The sequence below is a fragment of the Cololabis saira genome, chromosome 12 (genome assembly GCF_033807715.1).
Source record: "Cololabis saira isolate AMF1-May2022 chromosome 12, fColSai1.1, whole genome shotgun sequence".
Lineage (NCBI taxonomy): Eukaryota > Metazoa > Chordata > Actinopteri > Beloniformes > Belonidae > Cololabis > Cololabis saira.
This window is the reverse complement of record NC_084598.1, coordinates 15,644,955-15,658,461: the sequence shown is the minus strand read 5'-3', so window position 1 is coordinate 15,658,461 and position 13,507 is coordinate 15,644,955. Positions and strand designations below refer to the sequence as shown.

Here is a 13,507-nt window from a genome sequence, read left to right as displayed (position 1 = left end):
TGCTGCCTTCAGGGACACGCCGAGCCTCGGACTTCACAGCACCCGGACCAAAACAACTGAAAAGAATGCGAATTCTTGAAAAATGTAACAAAAAAAACTGTCGCAAGTGATTTGAAAATGTCCCTAAAGCCATATTTTGCTCTCATCAAAACACAAATTATATCACGTTTTGAAAATTACACATTTTTCAATTTAATGGAGAAACTTTGCTGTTTTTCTACAACAAAACACCTACAACTAAAAGTTTAAATGTGCCATAATTGGGAAGAAAATTAGCATTTTAGAGAGGAGCGGATGGACAGAAATTCATTAATCTGAGATTAATCCGAATAATGCTCCTGAAGGCTTTGAATATTTCATCATGTACAGTAGGGCCTTCATACTATCATCAAAAGCTTCTGATGATCTGGAGAAATCTCTGTGCACCTGGGACAAGGTTTAAACTCAACAGGGAAGCCTGGAATCCTCAGACTGTCTGAAAGAAAAACATGTTTTTGTGATGAAATTCCTTCATAGACTCAGACACACCAGAGCTCTCCAAGAGCACAGCCGGTTGCTTCAATGCCTATGGAACAAACAGCTGGCACATCTGGAGAGGAAACATCAACTCACACATCTGCTCCCACGCGTGAACGCTGAAACGAACATTTGTAAACCAGCTCAGGCGTGCACGATCCCTGCTGTGGTGCAGCATCTCTGTGAGGGGAGCTGCAGTGGGACCTTTCCGAGGTGACCCTGAAGGCAGCATTTCCACGGCACAGCGCGCTGCCGCTGAGCGTGCGCAGACGTCAGCTCGCTTAGAATCAATCAAAGTGATTGTAAAGACTCGTCCTGCCTGCTGGCAGCGGGTGGGAAGTTCCCGAGAGGAGCGCGGTAACTTTCCAGCGGCTTCCGGACAAATTCTAGAAAATCTAAAAAACAAAACTCCATTTAGCTTCTTTGTTTTTTATTTCATGTGTAGAACTCACAAATACCTTCCGAAATCGACCTCTGAATCAAAACATTGTCTGCGTCCGAAATTGCACACTTCCACCCTAATGAGTAGCAAAAACAGTATGTGAGATTTTTTTAGTGTGTCCGAAACATTAGTACGTACACAATAGTATGTGCTATCCATACTCATTTCGGAGAAATATATTAATATGGATTGACGGACACTAGCTAAGCAGAAACTTCCCACAATGCAATGCAGCAGTGCTTTGTTTCTAAGTGATACGTATATGTCATAAGTATAATATTAAGTAGCCTATAATAATATTATTATATAATATCAATATTATAATATTCGTATATAATAATATTATGTCATCTTGTTTCGGCCAGGATAAACGGGAAATAGCGGAGCGCTGCTACTGCTGCTGTGACACGTCACTTCCTCCCAACGGCAGGAAGTGATGTGTGTGCTCTGAGTAGTACGTCCGAATTAATGCATACTACTGATATTTACTCAAAAGTGTGGCAAACTTAAGTATACCTTTTAGTATATACTGTTTAATATGGCATTTCGGACGCACCGATTATCTGCAGTTCCTCTGCTTCCTGGTGATGTGTTCAGGTCCAGAATAGAGATTCAAGTGTTCCCCCATCATGGTAGCGCCTCCGCCATGTCTGACCTCAGGGGTGGTGATAAGGAGGTGGCGCTCGGCCATCTGGGGGCAGTTTAAGGTCTCGTCCTTGTTCTTTCCTACCCCATGGATGGACAGATGGATCAGACTTTTAAAAGCTCTTGAGAAAAAAATACACAGAATAAAAGACAAAACAGGAATATCAGTTAGAAAGAAAATACTTCAACTGGCTGATGCAGCAACGCATCCAGCAGGAGGCGCTGCACCGGCAGGAGGCGCTGCACCGGCAGGAGGCCCTGCATCGGCAGGAGGCGCTGCACCGGCACTAGCTCAGACGGGATGAACCCGAAGCTTCAGCGGGAACTGATGTGATGGTATTCTATCCTGATATGAGGCAGACGCAGCCAAATCCAGGCTCGGTTGGTGCCATCATCAGCAGTTCAATTCAATTTTCAATTCAATTTTATTTATATAGCGTCTATTACAACAGACAAAGTTGTCTCTAGGCGCTTTCCAGAGAACCAGAACATGACCCCTGAGCAATTATGACTTTTAAGGCCCTAAATAAACAAGCCCCTAGTAGTTATTTTAAAGAACTTTTACCTGCCAGGGCGCTCCCTCAGATCAGCAAGTAGTGGCCTTCTGATCACCCTTGTGACCAAAGGTGATCGAGCTTTTGCAGTCCGGGCCCCCAAACTTTGGAACTCTTTACCTGCTGAGATCAGGTAAGCTAAATCCCCCACTGCCTTTAAATCTTTACTAAAAACATTCCTTTTTAGAAAAGCTTTTATTGTGGTGTGAATATTTCTATTAATTTTAGACTTGGTTATTGCTGTCTTATGTTCTTATCCACTATGCGCTGTATTTTTTATCTTGATGTATTTTATTGTTCTTGGGAAGCACTTTGTAACTTTGTTAAGAAAGGTGCTATATAAAAAAAAGTGTATTATTATTATTATTATTATTATTATTATTACTAAAATAAAAATATGAAAAAAATTAAGAACAGAGACAGGAGAGACAGAGACACAATGGCTAACTGGTGTACCACAGGGATGACTATATAAACAGATGTAGACAGCAGACACTGAGGTGGTCGGGGGGGGGCGGGGGCCGGGGGCATTGACACAGACAGGTGGAAGCAAGCAGTGGGATGATCAGAGGGGGGGAGCAGTACGGCAGACGTCCATAAAGCTGATGTTGTGACGGTCTGGAGCATTCAGCTGCGTGTTAACACAATGCCAAGAGGGAAATGCATCAGCAGTGGTCTTAGAGAAGCAACAGTTGCTGCACACCAACCCTGGGAGGGTTGGAAAGGCCTCTCCAGATGATCTGGAGCTCAACGTTCCAGAGGGAGACGATTGTCAAACTTCCCAGAAGTGGACGTCCCAGCATCGCTCAGATAAACGGCAGTCTGCAGTAGTCTTGGATTCAACACAGGGGTGGGGGCGGTTGTCTCTCAGGACGGGACTTTACAGGTTGTCTCTGTCTCCCTGACAACAGGTCGGAAGGAAGGCGCCTCTGGCCTTCAGTTAACCAGAGCACCGCCATGTTTGAGGTACGGGGAGGAGTAGGTTTGTGTCCCGGGCCCAGCGGGACCCTGCAGGTTCTTTTCCTCTCAACTTTGTGTTGACACACCCCTGAACGTTCCAGACTGGTACAGTGGTCTGGCGCTGGCTGACCTCTGACCTGCCGTCTGGCGCCACCTTCAGGACAAAGGTCACGTGGACGGAGGCGGTCGGGGGGCCAGGTCCTTCACGTGAGGCTGGGGGGTCCGCTGGTTCAGCTGGTCTAACGTCTGTCAGGTTTAGAGACACCACGTGCTGTAACTGTACAAACCTCCTACAGTGTGTGTGTGTGTGTGTGTGTGTGTGTGTGTGTGTGTGTGTGTGTGTGTGTGTGTGCAGCTCTAACGGCTCATAGATGGCTGTATCCAGATGTATAGATGTGTGTGTGTTGTGGTTGCTGATATTTTGTGTGGCATCGCTGCCACCTCAAACACACACACACACACACACACACACACACACACACACACACACCCAAGTGGCATCTCTGGCCAGCCTCAGACCACCAACCGTCCTGTCTCCATCTCCCTTTTCCTCTCTTGGCGTGTTTTTTTTCTAGGTCCGGAAAACCAGCAGCTGCGTTGCACAACATCGTCCTCCAGCAGGAGGCTGTGGGGGGGGCGGGAGGGGGAGGCGGTGCTCTGCTGCTGCCACCGCTGTGCACTGTATCATCCCTGCAGCTCTGCTGGAGGCCTTTAGGTGCAATGGGCCTGCAGGCTTCTGGTAAGAGCTCCCAGGGGCCTCGGGGGCCTCTGGTGGCGTCCAGGGATGTGCCTGATGTAGGGCTGCTGTCGTCTCCTGCGTCCACCCGTCTGAAGAACCATGCCGTCTGAACACCGATCATCGGACTCGGACCAACGCTGACGCAGCTTCATCTAAACCACCAGCTTGTCTCTTAGACCCCAGCACAATATTGGCTCAGGACTCGGAGTCCTTCCTAATGAGGCCTGGTTTTAGATTCCTGCTCTAAAATGTCATAGCTGCTATAACAAAGATTAATCTCAACAACCTCTAAGATTTTTAAATAGATTTGGCATCAAACGAAAGAAACATGTGATGTGAGATCTGAGGTTTAAACTAAGTTATCAGTCATGTCTTTGAGTCGCGGTTTCTGGATTCCTGTCCTGGTGTTTGAGTTGCCCCGCTGGTCCTGGTTTTCATAGTTCTCGTCAGGTCTAGTTTCACTTTTTTCACTTGTCGAGTTTGGGCTCTGGATCCCACTGACCCGAACCCCAACAAGAACCGAGTAAACGCAGATAAATGGCAGGAATATGACTAAATGTTCCTCTTTAGAGCTTGTATGTAGCGTGTATGGATTCATGGATTTAAACCTGAACGCTCTGGAAGTCCATCCTGTAACATCTCCCCATCTACTGGACCAGGACCGATGTTCCTGATGTGGATCTGGGATGTTTACAACCAATTTTAGACAGACCTTTGAGACCTTTAGTCACACCTGTGTCACTGAGGTCTATGAAACTGCTTTTAGTTGATATAAATGTCATTAAATGTCTTAATTCCTTTGTAACAGAACAGTTCTGGGTTTGTTGGTATCAGTGAGCTCTTCAGGATGTTCTGCAGCCTCTGTGTGGAGCAGCTGCTGAACAAGGACGTATCTCAGGAAGGATATGGGACCTGGATGATTGACAGCTCTGTGGAACCTTAACAGCCCATAGGATCAATGGTGGTTCTCAAATCCACGTCACTGTGGTGATTATGTAGTCAGAATGAAAAAAAGATTGTATGTATCAAAGATGCTGATTGGGTGTTGATTGCTGCCAGTAACAGAACCAGTCAGAGATCAATAATGGTTGGTTGTGATTGTCTCAGTCTTGTAATTCCATGAGTCTAGTGGAGGTTTCCACCAAAATCTAATTCCTGATAGTAAAACATCAAAGATGTGACTTAGTTCAGAGTTAGACGACAGAAAGTAAGGTTTGGTTTCTGTACGTTGACTGCTTGGTGCTACAGTTTTGGTTGGTTGTTTGGTTGAGTGGTCATCTTCATAAAGTTGCCATCTGCGGAGTACTGCCTCGAAAACGCTACCAGGCTAGTGTTGGTAGCCTGTAGCAGCTGATTGCTAATAACGGCGTGATTTCAGGATCATGCTGGCCTTTGTCTCCTGATGAGTTTGGTGTCCTGTAGTCTGAGTAACAACGGCTGCCATGACCCCCATCTAGTCCCAGCCGGTTGTAGGACCTGGTTCAGGCTGGACTTCAGGATTTGAAACTAATTTTAGAAACCAAATATTGTTTCAGGTGTTTGAACCATTTAAACACAAATAATCACGTTCGTGAGACGTTTTTCTGTTACAAGACAGATACAGTAGAAGGTTTCTGTCAGGATCTAGAATGCTGATGACCAGGTGGACACAAGTCTATACTGGACACTGGTCCAGATAGACTTCAGATTGGATTTGTGTCTGTATCTCTCCTCTCTGTTATTCATCCTCTCCTTCCTATCTCTCTTTTCCTGCTCTACCCGGCTGGTCTCCAGCAGGAGGGTCCCCCTTTATGATCCAGGTTTCTTCCCTCCTAAAGCAGAGTTTTTACCTGCAGTTGTTTATGTTATACCTGATCGGGGGTCTCTGCAGACCACCTAAAGACAACATTGTCACACAGACACAATGGTTTGTGTTTGGTATTAAATTAACCACATTATTCTGATTTAAGTCAAACTCACCAATTAGATATTTACAGTTTGTTTACATAAACAAAGTCTCTCATTCATCCACCAGACTTGGTCCTGGGGTTCCTCAGGGTTCTGTAATTGGGGCACTTTTCACTCTGCATTATTCCAAGAGGCAGCACTATGAGGCGGTACGGCTAAAACTAAGATGATACTCAATTCCAACGTGAAGCCAGATTAGACTTGTAAACTGTCTACACTCATCTGTGCTCTTCGAACTGGACTGAAATGACCCCTGGACCTAAACTCCAACGTCTGCATCAGGTTCCCACCCCGGTTTCCACTTCTTTGACCTGTTGCCCTCTGGCAGGCGCTTCAGGTCCATACGGACCCGAACAAACAGACTCAGGGACAGCTTTCCCAAAGCTGTGAACTTTCTGAACCAATAAGCTACCTCATACTGTGCAATATTCTTCATCCATTATGTGCAATATTCTTTACTCATTCATGTGCATCATTATTCTCTCATTCACTCATTTTCATAGTGTATATATATTTATGTTTCCTGTTTCTCATTTTGTTGTTTACACAGTCTTTGTTTACATAGTCTTTGCATGTGTGCACTTTTACGGAGCTGCTGCCTAATTTCATTGTACCAGTATAATTATAATAAAGGCTTTCTATTCTATTCTATTCTATCATTTACAAACACTGACTCCGGAAGTGAAGACGAGGCCTTCAGTTTCATCAAACAATTATCTTTAATCAACAATAACTTTGAATATTGAGTTAAAAGCTGGTCAGAATCTCGGGTTAGTTTTCAGGGACGACACATCACATTTTGACAAATGACATCATCAAATGAGTCCAACACCCCCCACCCCCAGACATGAGGACCAAAGACAAGAAAAAGTTCCTTCAGTTTTATTCACAAGAAGTGGGATTGTTTGTTAAATTCTGGTGAAGACGCGTCAAACAAATGGTGGAAAACGACAGCTGAAGGTGCAGCTGGGGAAGAGAAACCAGAACCAGAACTGAAACACAAAACTCATCCCGATGTCGTCTTGAAAAAAGCATCTTGAAGAAAGTTCCAGTAAATCTCAGAACAGAAACCAAGTACTCCTGTGGATTCAGAACTCCCAGTAAAACCAGTTCACCAAAACGGGCAGAGCTGAAGAGAGTGCGAGGAGGAGGAAGATGAAGATGAAGAGGAAAGGGAGGAAAGCTGCCTGAAGGAGGAGTAGGTGGGCTCTTCAGTGGGAGGGGCCAGGCTGGACAGGCTGCTCTGTGATTGGCCAGCTCTCTTCTTCTTATTGATCACTTTACGGTTTCTGGTTTGGATCCCTTCTTTCTTCAGGATGAGCGGCCGCTGGACCTGCAGACATTAAAGACCTTTCTAGAACAATGACGTTCTGTAGTGCTGACAACCTGCTTCATATTCACCCAGTACAGCTGTAGTACTGGCATAGTACAGGCATAGTACAGCTGTAGTACCGGATGTAGTCTGTAGTACAGGTGTAGTACCTGGTGCAGCCTGTAGTACAGCTGTAGTACTGGCATAGTACAGGCGTAGTACAGCTGTAGTACTGGCATAGTACAGGCGTAGTACAGCTGTAGTACAGCTGTAGTACAGCTGGAGTACAGCTGTAGTACAGCTGTAGTACAGCTGGAGTACAGCTGTAGTACAGCTGTAGTACAGCTGGAGTACAGCTGTAGTACCTGGTGCAGTCTGTAGTACAGGTGTAGTACCTGGTGCAGTCTGTAGTACAGGTGTAGTACCTGGTGCAGTCTGTAGTACAGGTGTAGTACAGGTGTAGTACCTGGTGCAGTCTGTAGTACAGGTGTAGTACCTGGTGTGGTCTGTAGTAAAGGTGTAGTACCTGGTGTGGTCCGTAGTACAGGTGTAGTACAGGTGTAGTACCTGGTGCAGTCTGTAGTACAGGTGTAGTACAGGTGTAGTACCTGGTGTAGTCTGTAGTACAGGTGTAGTACAGGTGTAGTACCTGGTGCAGTCTGTAGTACAGGTGTAGTACCTGGTGCAGTCTGTAGTACAGGTGTAGTACAGGTGTAGTACCTGGTGCAGTCTGTAGTACAGGTGTAGTACAGGTGTAGTACCTGGTGCAGTCTGTAGTACAGGTGTAGTACCTGGTGCAGTCTGTAGTACAGGTGTAGTACCTGGTGCAGTCTGTAGTACAGGTGTAGTACCTGGTGCAGTCTGTAGTACAGGTGTAGTACCTGGTGCAGTCTGTAGTACAGGTGTAGTACCTGGTGCAGTCTGTAGTACAGGTGTAGTACCTGGTGCAGTCTGTAGTACAGGTGTAGTACAGGTGTAGTACCTGGTGCAGTCTGTAGTACAGGTGTAGTACAGGTGTAGTACCTGGTGCAGTCTGTAGTACAGGTGTAGTACCTGGTGCAGTCTGTAGTACAGGTGTAGTACCTGGTGCAGTCTGTAGTACAGGTGTAGTACCTGGTGCAGTCTGTAGTACAGGTGTAGTACCTGGTGCAGTCTGTAGTACAGGTGTAGTACCTGGTGCAGTCTGTAGTACAGGTGTAGTACAGGTGTAGTACCTGGTGCAGTCTGTAGTACAAGTGTAGTAAAGGTGTAGTACCTGGTGCAGTCTGTAGTACAGGTGTAGTACCTGGTGCAGTCTGTAGTACAGGTGTAGTACAGGTGTAGTACCTGGTGCAGTCTGTAGTACAGGTGTAGTACAGGTGTAGTACCTGGTGCAGTCTGTAGTACAAGTGTAGTAAAGGTGTAGTACCTGGTGCAGTCTGTAGTACAGGTGTAGTACCTGGTGCAGTCTGTAGTACAGGTGTAGTAAAGGTGTAGTACCTGGTGCAGTCTGTAGTACAGGCCGCAGGCGTTGCAGACCCGTTCTCCCGCGGCGTTCCTCCTCCACAGCGTGGTGGTTTCCGTCTCACAGTTCACACACCGACCTCTTTTGGTCGACGTCTGGTTACACAATATGTTAATGAGCCTTTTAAAAACGAATTCTGTCATTAATCATGAATTATTTTTGCTGTATTTTTCCATTCTAAACCTGATACCATCTCCATTAAAAGAAAAGCACCTTAAACAATGCAAATCAGCCTTCTGACCAATCAGAGAGGTCCTTGAAGCAACAAGGCTGTCTGATGGGCCAGAAGGCTGATTTGTATTGATTAAGCTGTTTTCTGTTGTCAAGGACCAAAGTCCCTCATTGCTTTATAGATGCAGTTAAATCTGGAAAATTGCGGGTTTGTGCGTTGTGGAAGGAGAGCTGCTTTGACGGATGTTGAGGATCTTTCAGTTTTCGATGCTTCAACACAGTGTCAGCCAATCAAATAGTAGCTACACAGTTATTGTTGGCCATTGAGATGTGTGTAGTGAACATGAAATTTGATTGGCTGTTGGTGTGAGAAGCATCACCTGTCAACCTGATAACATGCTGATGACGACTGACATCTCAGCCAGATGATGCAGAGGATCGTCTAAAACATGCAGGAGGTCTTCAAGGACCGGAGTCCAACACATGTGGTGTACTACGTATACCGCATGTATCAGCGGTGTATATGTGTGTGTGATCTCACAGTTTTTCTCTTGGCTCTTAGCAGCGGGGCGTCGTCGTGCACCTGTCGATGCACCTGGAAGCTGCAGGTGTTGCACAGGTGTTGACCTGCGTCGTCTCTCGTCCACAAGGGGGCGGTGCTCGTTCTGCAGCTCACACACTCACGCAGCTCTGACACACACAGAAACATAACACAGGTGGAGTGCTGGAGTGTGATCTGGTCTCAGGTGTGTTACTGTTAATGGTGGGTGTGTCAGGGCTGTCATCCAATCACAGGGCAGTATCGTCCCCTATAATAATGTCTCAACCCTGGTCCTCGAAGGGGTTGGGACCCCTGATCTAAAGCCTGCGGGACACCGGCCTTCGAGGACCAGAGGATGACATCTGCTCACATTTTCACGCTTTTACGACAAAGAGATCATTTAACATTAAAACATAAAAGAAAATCAATAGGCTTCCCAGAAAAGTGTGAGCAAGAGTCCCAATCCCTGCGCTGCTCTGCATGAGACCCACCTCATCAGTGTTCTGGCTTTTCTTGCACAGTGATACATGAACCGACGGTTTAGCAAGTTGGATGGAGTCGGTTGATTCAAACTTTAAACGCTGCATCAACACAGCAGGTTCAACACGCCGGCGCTTCTGTATCAAATCCTGCCCACACAGGTAAACACTCACCTGGTTCCCGCCTGCAGCCCCAGGCCGGACTGTAAGGTGATGCCCAGTCACATGACAAGGGGGAGGTCGGAGTCAACGGGTTCCTATACAAACGGTTCCCCCCAGGTTCTGAGGAGGAGTGGTTTTTTAGGGGTGGAGTCAGCGCCGGTGACTGACAGGTGAGGTCATCCAAACAGGAGGAGTGACTGAGCAGATGGGGGTGGGCTTCACTGGACGAGCATGGTGATTGGAGGAGAATGTCTGAGGGGGCGGTGCCAAGCTGAAAAAGGGGAAATGATCAGATAAAACATTGGTAGTTTTTATGTATCATCTATTCAGATCAAAGAATTTTCCAGATTCTAACTCTCAGAAGACAAAGATCTGCTTTCATCAAGAAAAAGAAACAAAGTTTGTCATCTTGTAAGTCCATCCTCCTCTGTAATAGTCTGGAGGAGGAGCCCATATTCTGCTACTGTGATCCATATTCATATCGATCAGCACCATGACAAGCCGTTTCAACACTCTCGGATCGTGCATCCTGAATCCTCTTTGGATTTGGAGAACAGGGCGAGCTCCCTGTTAGCCCCTTTAGGCACCTGCTGCACCAGGCATTGAAGATAATAAACCACAACCCAATCCCATAAAAACTCATATCACGGTCAGGTCTGTTCAAGTGGGACTAAAACAAAAGAAATCCCATCTACGTCTGCGTCCCATCTGTCCAGAACCGCTAACTGCCTCACTTATGGGGAACACCCCAGCAACTTTTAATAAGACTTTATTGAATGTTTGTTCTTTATTAAACAAAATATTTTTTAATGAATTACCTTATTTTAGACAACAACATAGATTTTTTATTTTTAACTGAAACATGGTTGGGCACAGATGCACCAGCGATTCTCATCGAGGCCTCCCCACCAAATTTTAACTACACGTTTTCAATTTTTTTTTTTTTTTTTTTTTTTTTTTTTGGGGGGGGGGGAGGGGGTGGGGGGGGGGGGTGACGACATCCACTGCCAATCCAGGAAGCAGGAACACACGGAGACACACGCCAAGCACTGGAAATCTGCAAAAAAAAACCACAAACAAAGCACGAAACCGGCACGGAGCCACCCAAAACACGAACAGCAATCGACCTAAATCTTGAGATCTGATCGCAGTCTGAGCTAAGCTATCGCTACCGCTACCTAAACCCAAAAACTAGAGAGCCAGCATGCAGGTGAACAAGCCAGTGTGTATGTCTATGTGTGTGTGTGTGTGTATGTATATGATCATGCGTGTGTGTGTGTGTGTGTGTGTGTGTGTGTGTGTGTGTGTGTGTGTGTGTGTGTGTGTGTGTGTGTGTGTGTGTGTGTGTGTGTGTGTGTGCATGTGACTAAATGACTATATGTGTGTATGTGTGTGTGTGTGTGTGTGTGTGTGTGTGTGTGTGTGTAATAAACCAAACAAAGCTCCTCCTGAAGTGTATCTATAGTGGGGGAATTAGGAAGAATAGGACGGGTGGCGGTACTGCTTCAATAGCACCAACAACACTTGCTATTAAAGAAATTGTATTTGATCAGTATGGCACTTTTGAACACCACGGTTAGTTTTTGGCAACCCTAAAATGTTATGTATTACAATTTACAGACCACCAACATTGGGTGCTGGCTTCATTAATGAAATTGCTGCGTTTTTAGCAATAATCCATCCTTCTTTTAAAATGATTATCATATCCGGTGATTTTAACCTGCACATCGACAAGCTTAAGGATCATTAGCCATGGATTTTACTGATCTCCTCATCTCCTTGAACATCACCGGTTTGAAGCAACAGGAGGCCCCGGTGCGAACTATGCTGAGACGCTATCTGACTCGTGAAGTGGTTGCAAATTTAACTGATATTTTACAAAAATGTCCTCCAGTCGTTTTAACAGCATCTTGTGATTTTATTGTTGATAATTTGAAGAAAATTAAAGTCAACCCTGGATAATGTCGCTCCACTCAAAATCAAAAAGATAAAAACAAAATCGATACCCCCAGGGAGAGGTGAAGATTTAAGAATATTGAAAAGGCAATGCAGGGTTTCTGAAAGAAAATCAAGGAAAAATAAAATAACAATACATTTACAATTGTTAAAGGAACTAATGAGATCATACAATAATGCAACAAAAATAGCAAAGAATAACTATTTTGTCATAAACGCACGGAGCCTCCTTCCTGCCGTCACTGGCACATTCATCAAACAATGTTTTCATTTTACAAACATTTTTTAACTTATATTATTTTCAAACGTTACAAATTCAGGCAGCCCCTCCCAACAAAAAAAAACCCTCAACTATAAAAAATCTGCCTCTGGGGAGGGTCAAGTCCTGCATGGCGCTGCACGTTCACCAACGTCAGACAGCTGAGGTGAAATTTAGCGGTTTCCCACCTTCATGTTGCAGCCGCGTGACGTTTCTGCAGCCCAGGACCAATCAGATGACGGTAAATAATCTGACATCCCGGACTCGAGAAGAGAGACAGAGTGGGAGCTCTCTTCAGGCAGGATCTCTGATGCTCCGAAGCTGTGATGTGAACTTCATAGGCTGAAGTGCTGCTCTGTGTCAGAGGGCTCCTTCCTCCCAGTAGGAACCACAGGGGTGGGGCGTCCGGCTCCTCCCACTATTAATGGGCTGCCTCTTTTCTGTTTTTAACTGATGAAACATGAGACCAAAGACAGAAAGTAATGAACTGTGTAGTCAGTTTGTCACACCTGAAATACTCCCTCCTGGTCATTGACCCGTGAACCCTGAAATATCTTGGCCAGGTCTTCAACACTGAAGGAGTTGGGGATGGAACCAGCCACAGCTCTGCCTTGGAGAGAGTCCTCAGAGCTGGTGATCCTGCCACCTGCTGTACTCAAGCCCACCTGCAGCCATCAGTCTGGAAATTTGCATCCTTCCCCCTCCACTTAGTAAGACGTGTTTATTTTTATTGCAGATGTTCCTCTTTAAAGGTGACGCACTGAATGCTTCAGGTACTGTCGTTGTTTTCTCCTCCCATCTGATTCTTCCATTTCTCGTCTCCGACCTCCTACATCTGGGAAAAACGCTCCCTCAAAAGGCTGACACAGACTCTGTTCTCCTGAGCTGTTGGTGTGAAAACCACCAGTTCTCTAACTGGACTGATGTGACCTCAGTCACCACGGCTGAGCGGTTTTAGCTTTGTTTAACTTCTGCTCAGTCCATGTCGGTACCAAAGCATTTGGAACGAGGCCTGCTCCCGCCGACCTCCACTGGGATCCTTGATCAGCCTACGCATGGCTAACGGACCATAGCCTAGCAGTCCCCTCAGGTTGGTCTATCTGGAGGGGTCCGGCCAGTCTAGAGGCGGCATTAGCTGGGGTGTCCTGGCCGGTAGAGGAACCGCAGGTCTGGATCAGGACCCCAGTGGTCGGTAAAGGAACTAAAGGTCTGGATTTGGACCCTGTTGGTCGGTAAAGGAACTGCACATCTACATAAAATAAAGTGACCAAAAGTTGCCAACTGGTTCCCACCTTTGACCACAACCAGAGAAAACGGCTT

The 13,507-nt window shown here is 46.0% G+C and overlaps 1 protein-coding gene across 1 annotated transcript; it reads right to left on the bottom strand.

The window, feature by feature from the left end:
* Nucleotides 1-6,704: 6,704 nt before the first annotated feature.
* gata1b (GATA binding protein 1b) lies at nt 6,705-13,446 on the bottom strand. The gene is made up of 5 exons (XM_061734798.1): nt 12,376-13,446; nt 9,985-10,243; nt 9,332-9,480; nt 8,595-8,714; nt 6,705-7,136 (listed from the first exon to the last, which is right to left on the bottom strand). Exons 1-5 carry the CDS (start codon nt 12,442-12,444, stop codon nt 6,915-6,917), a joined length of 819 nt encoding a protein of 272 aa, XP_061590782.1. The 5' UTR covers nt 12,445-13,446; the 3' UTR covers nt 6,705-6,914.
* Between the last annotated feature and the right edge of the window lie 61 nt (nt 13,447-13,507).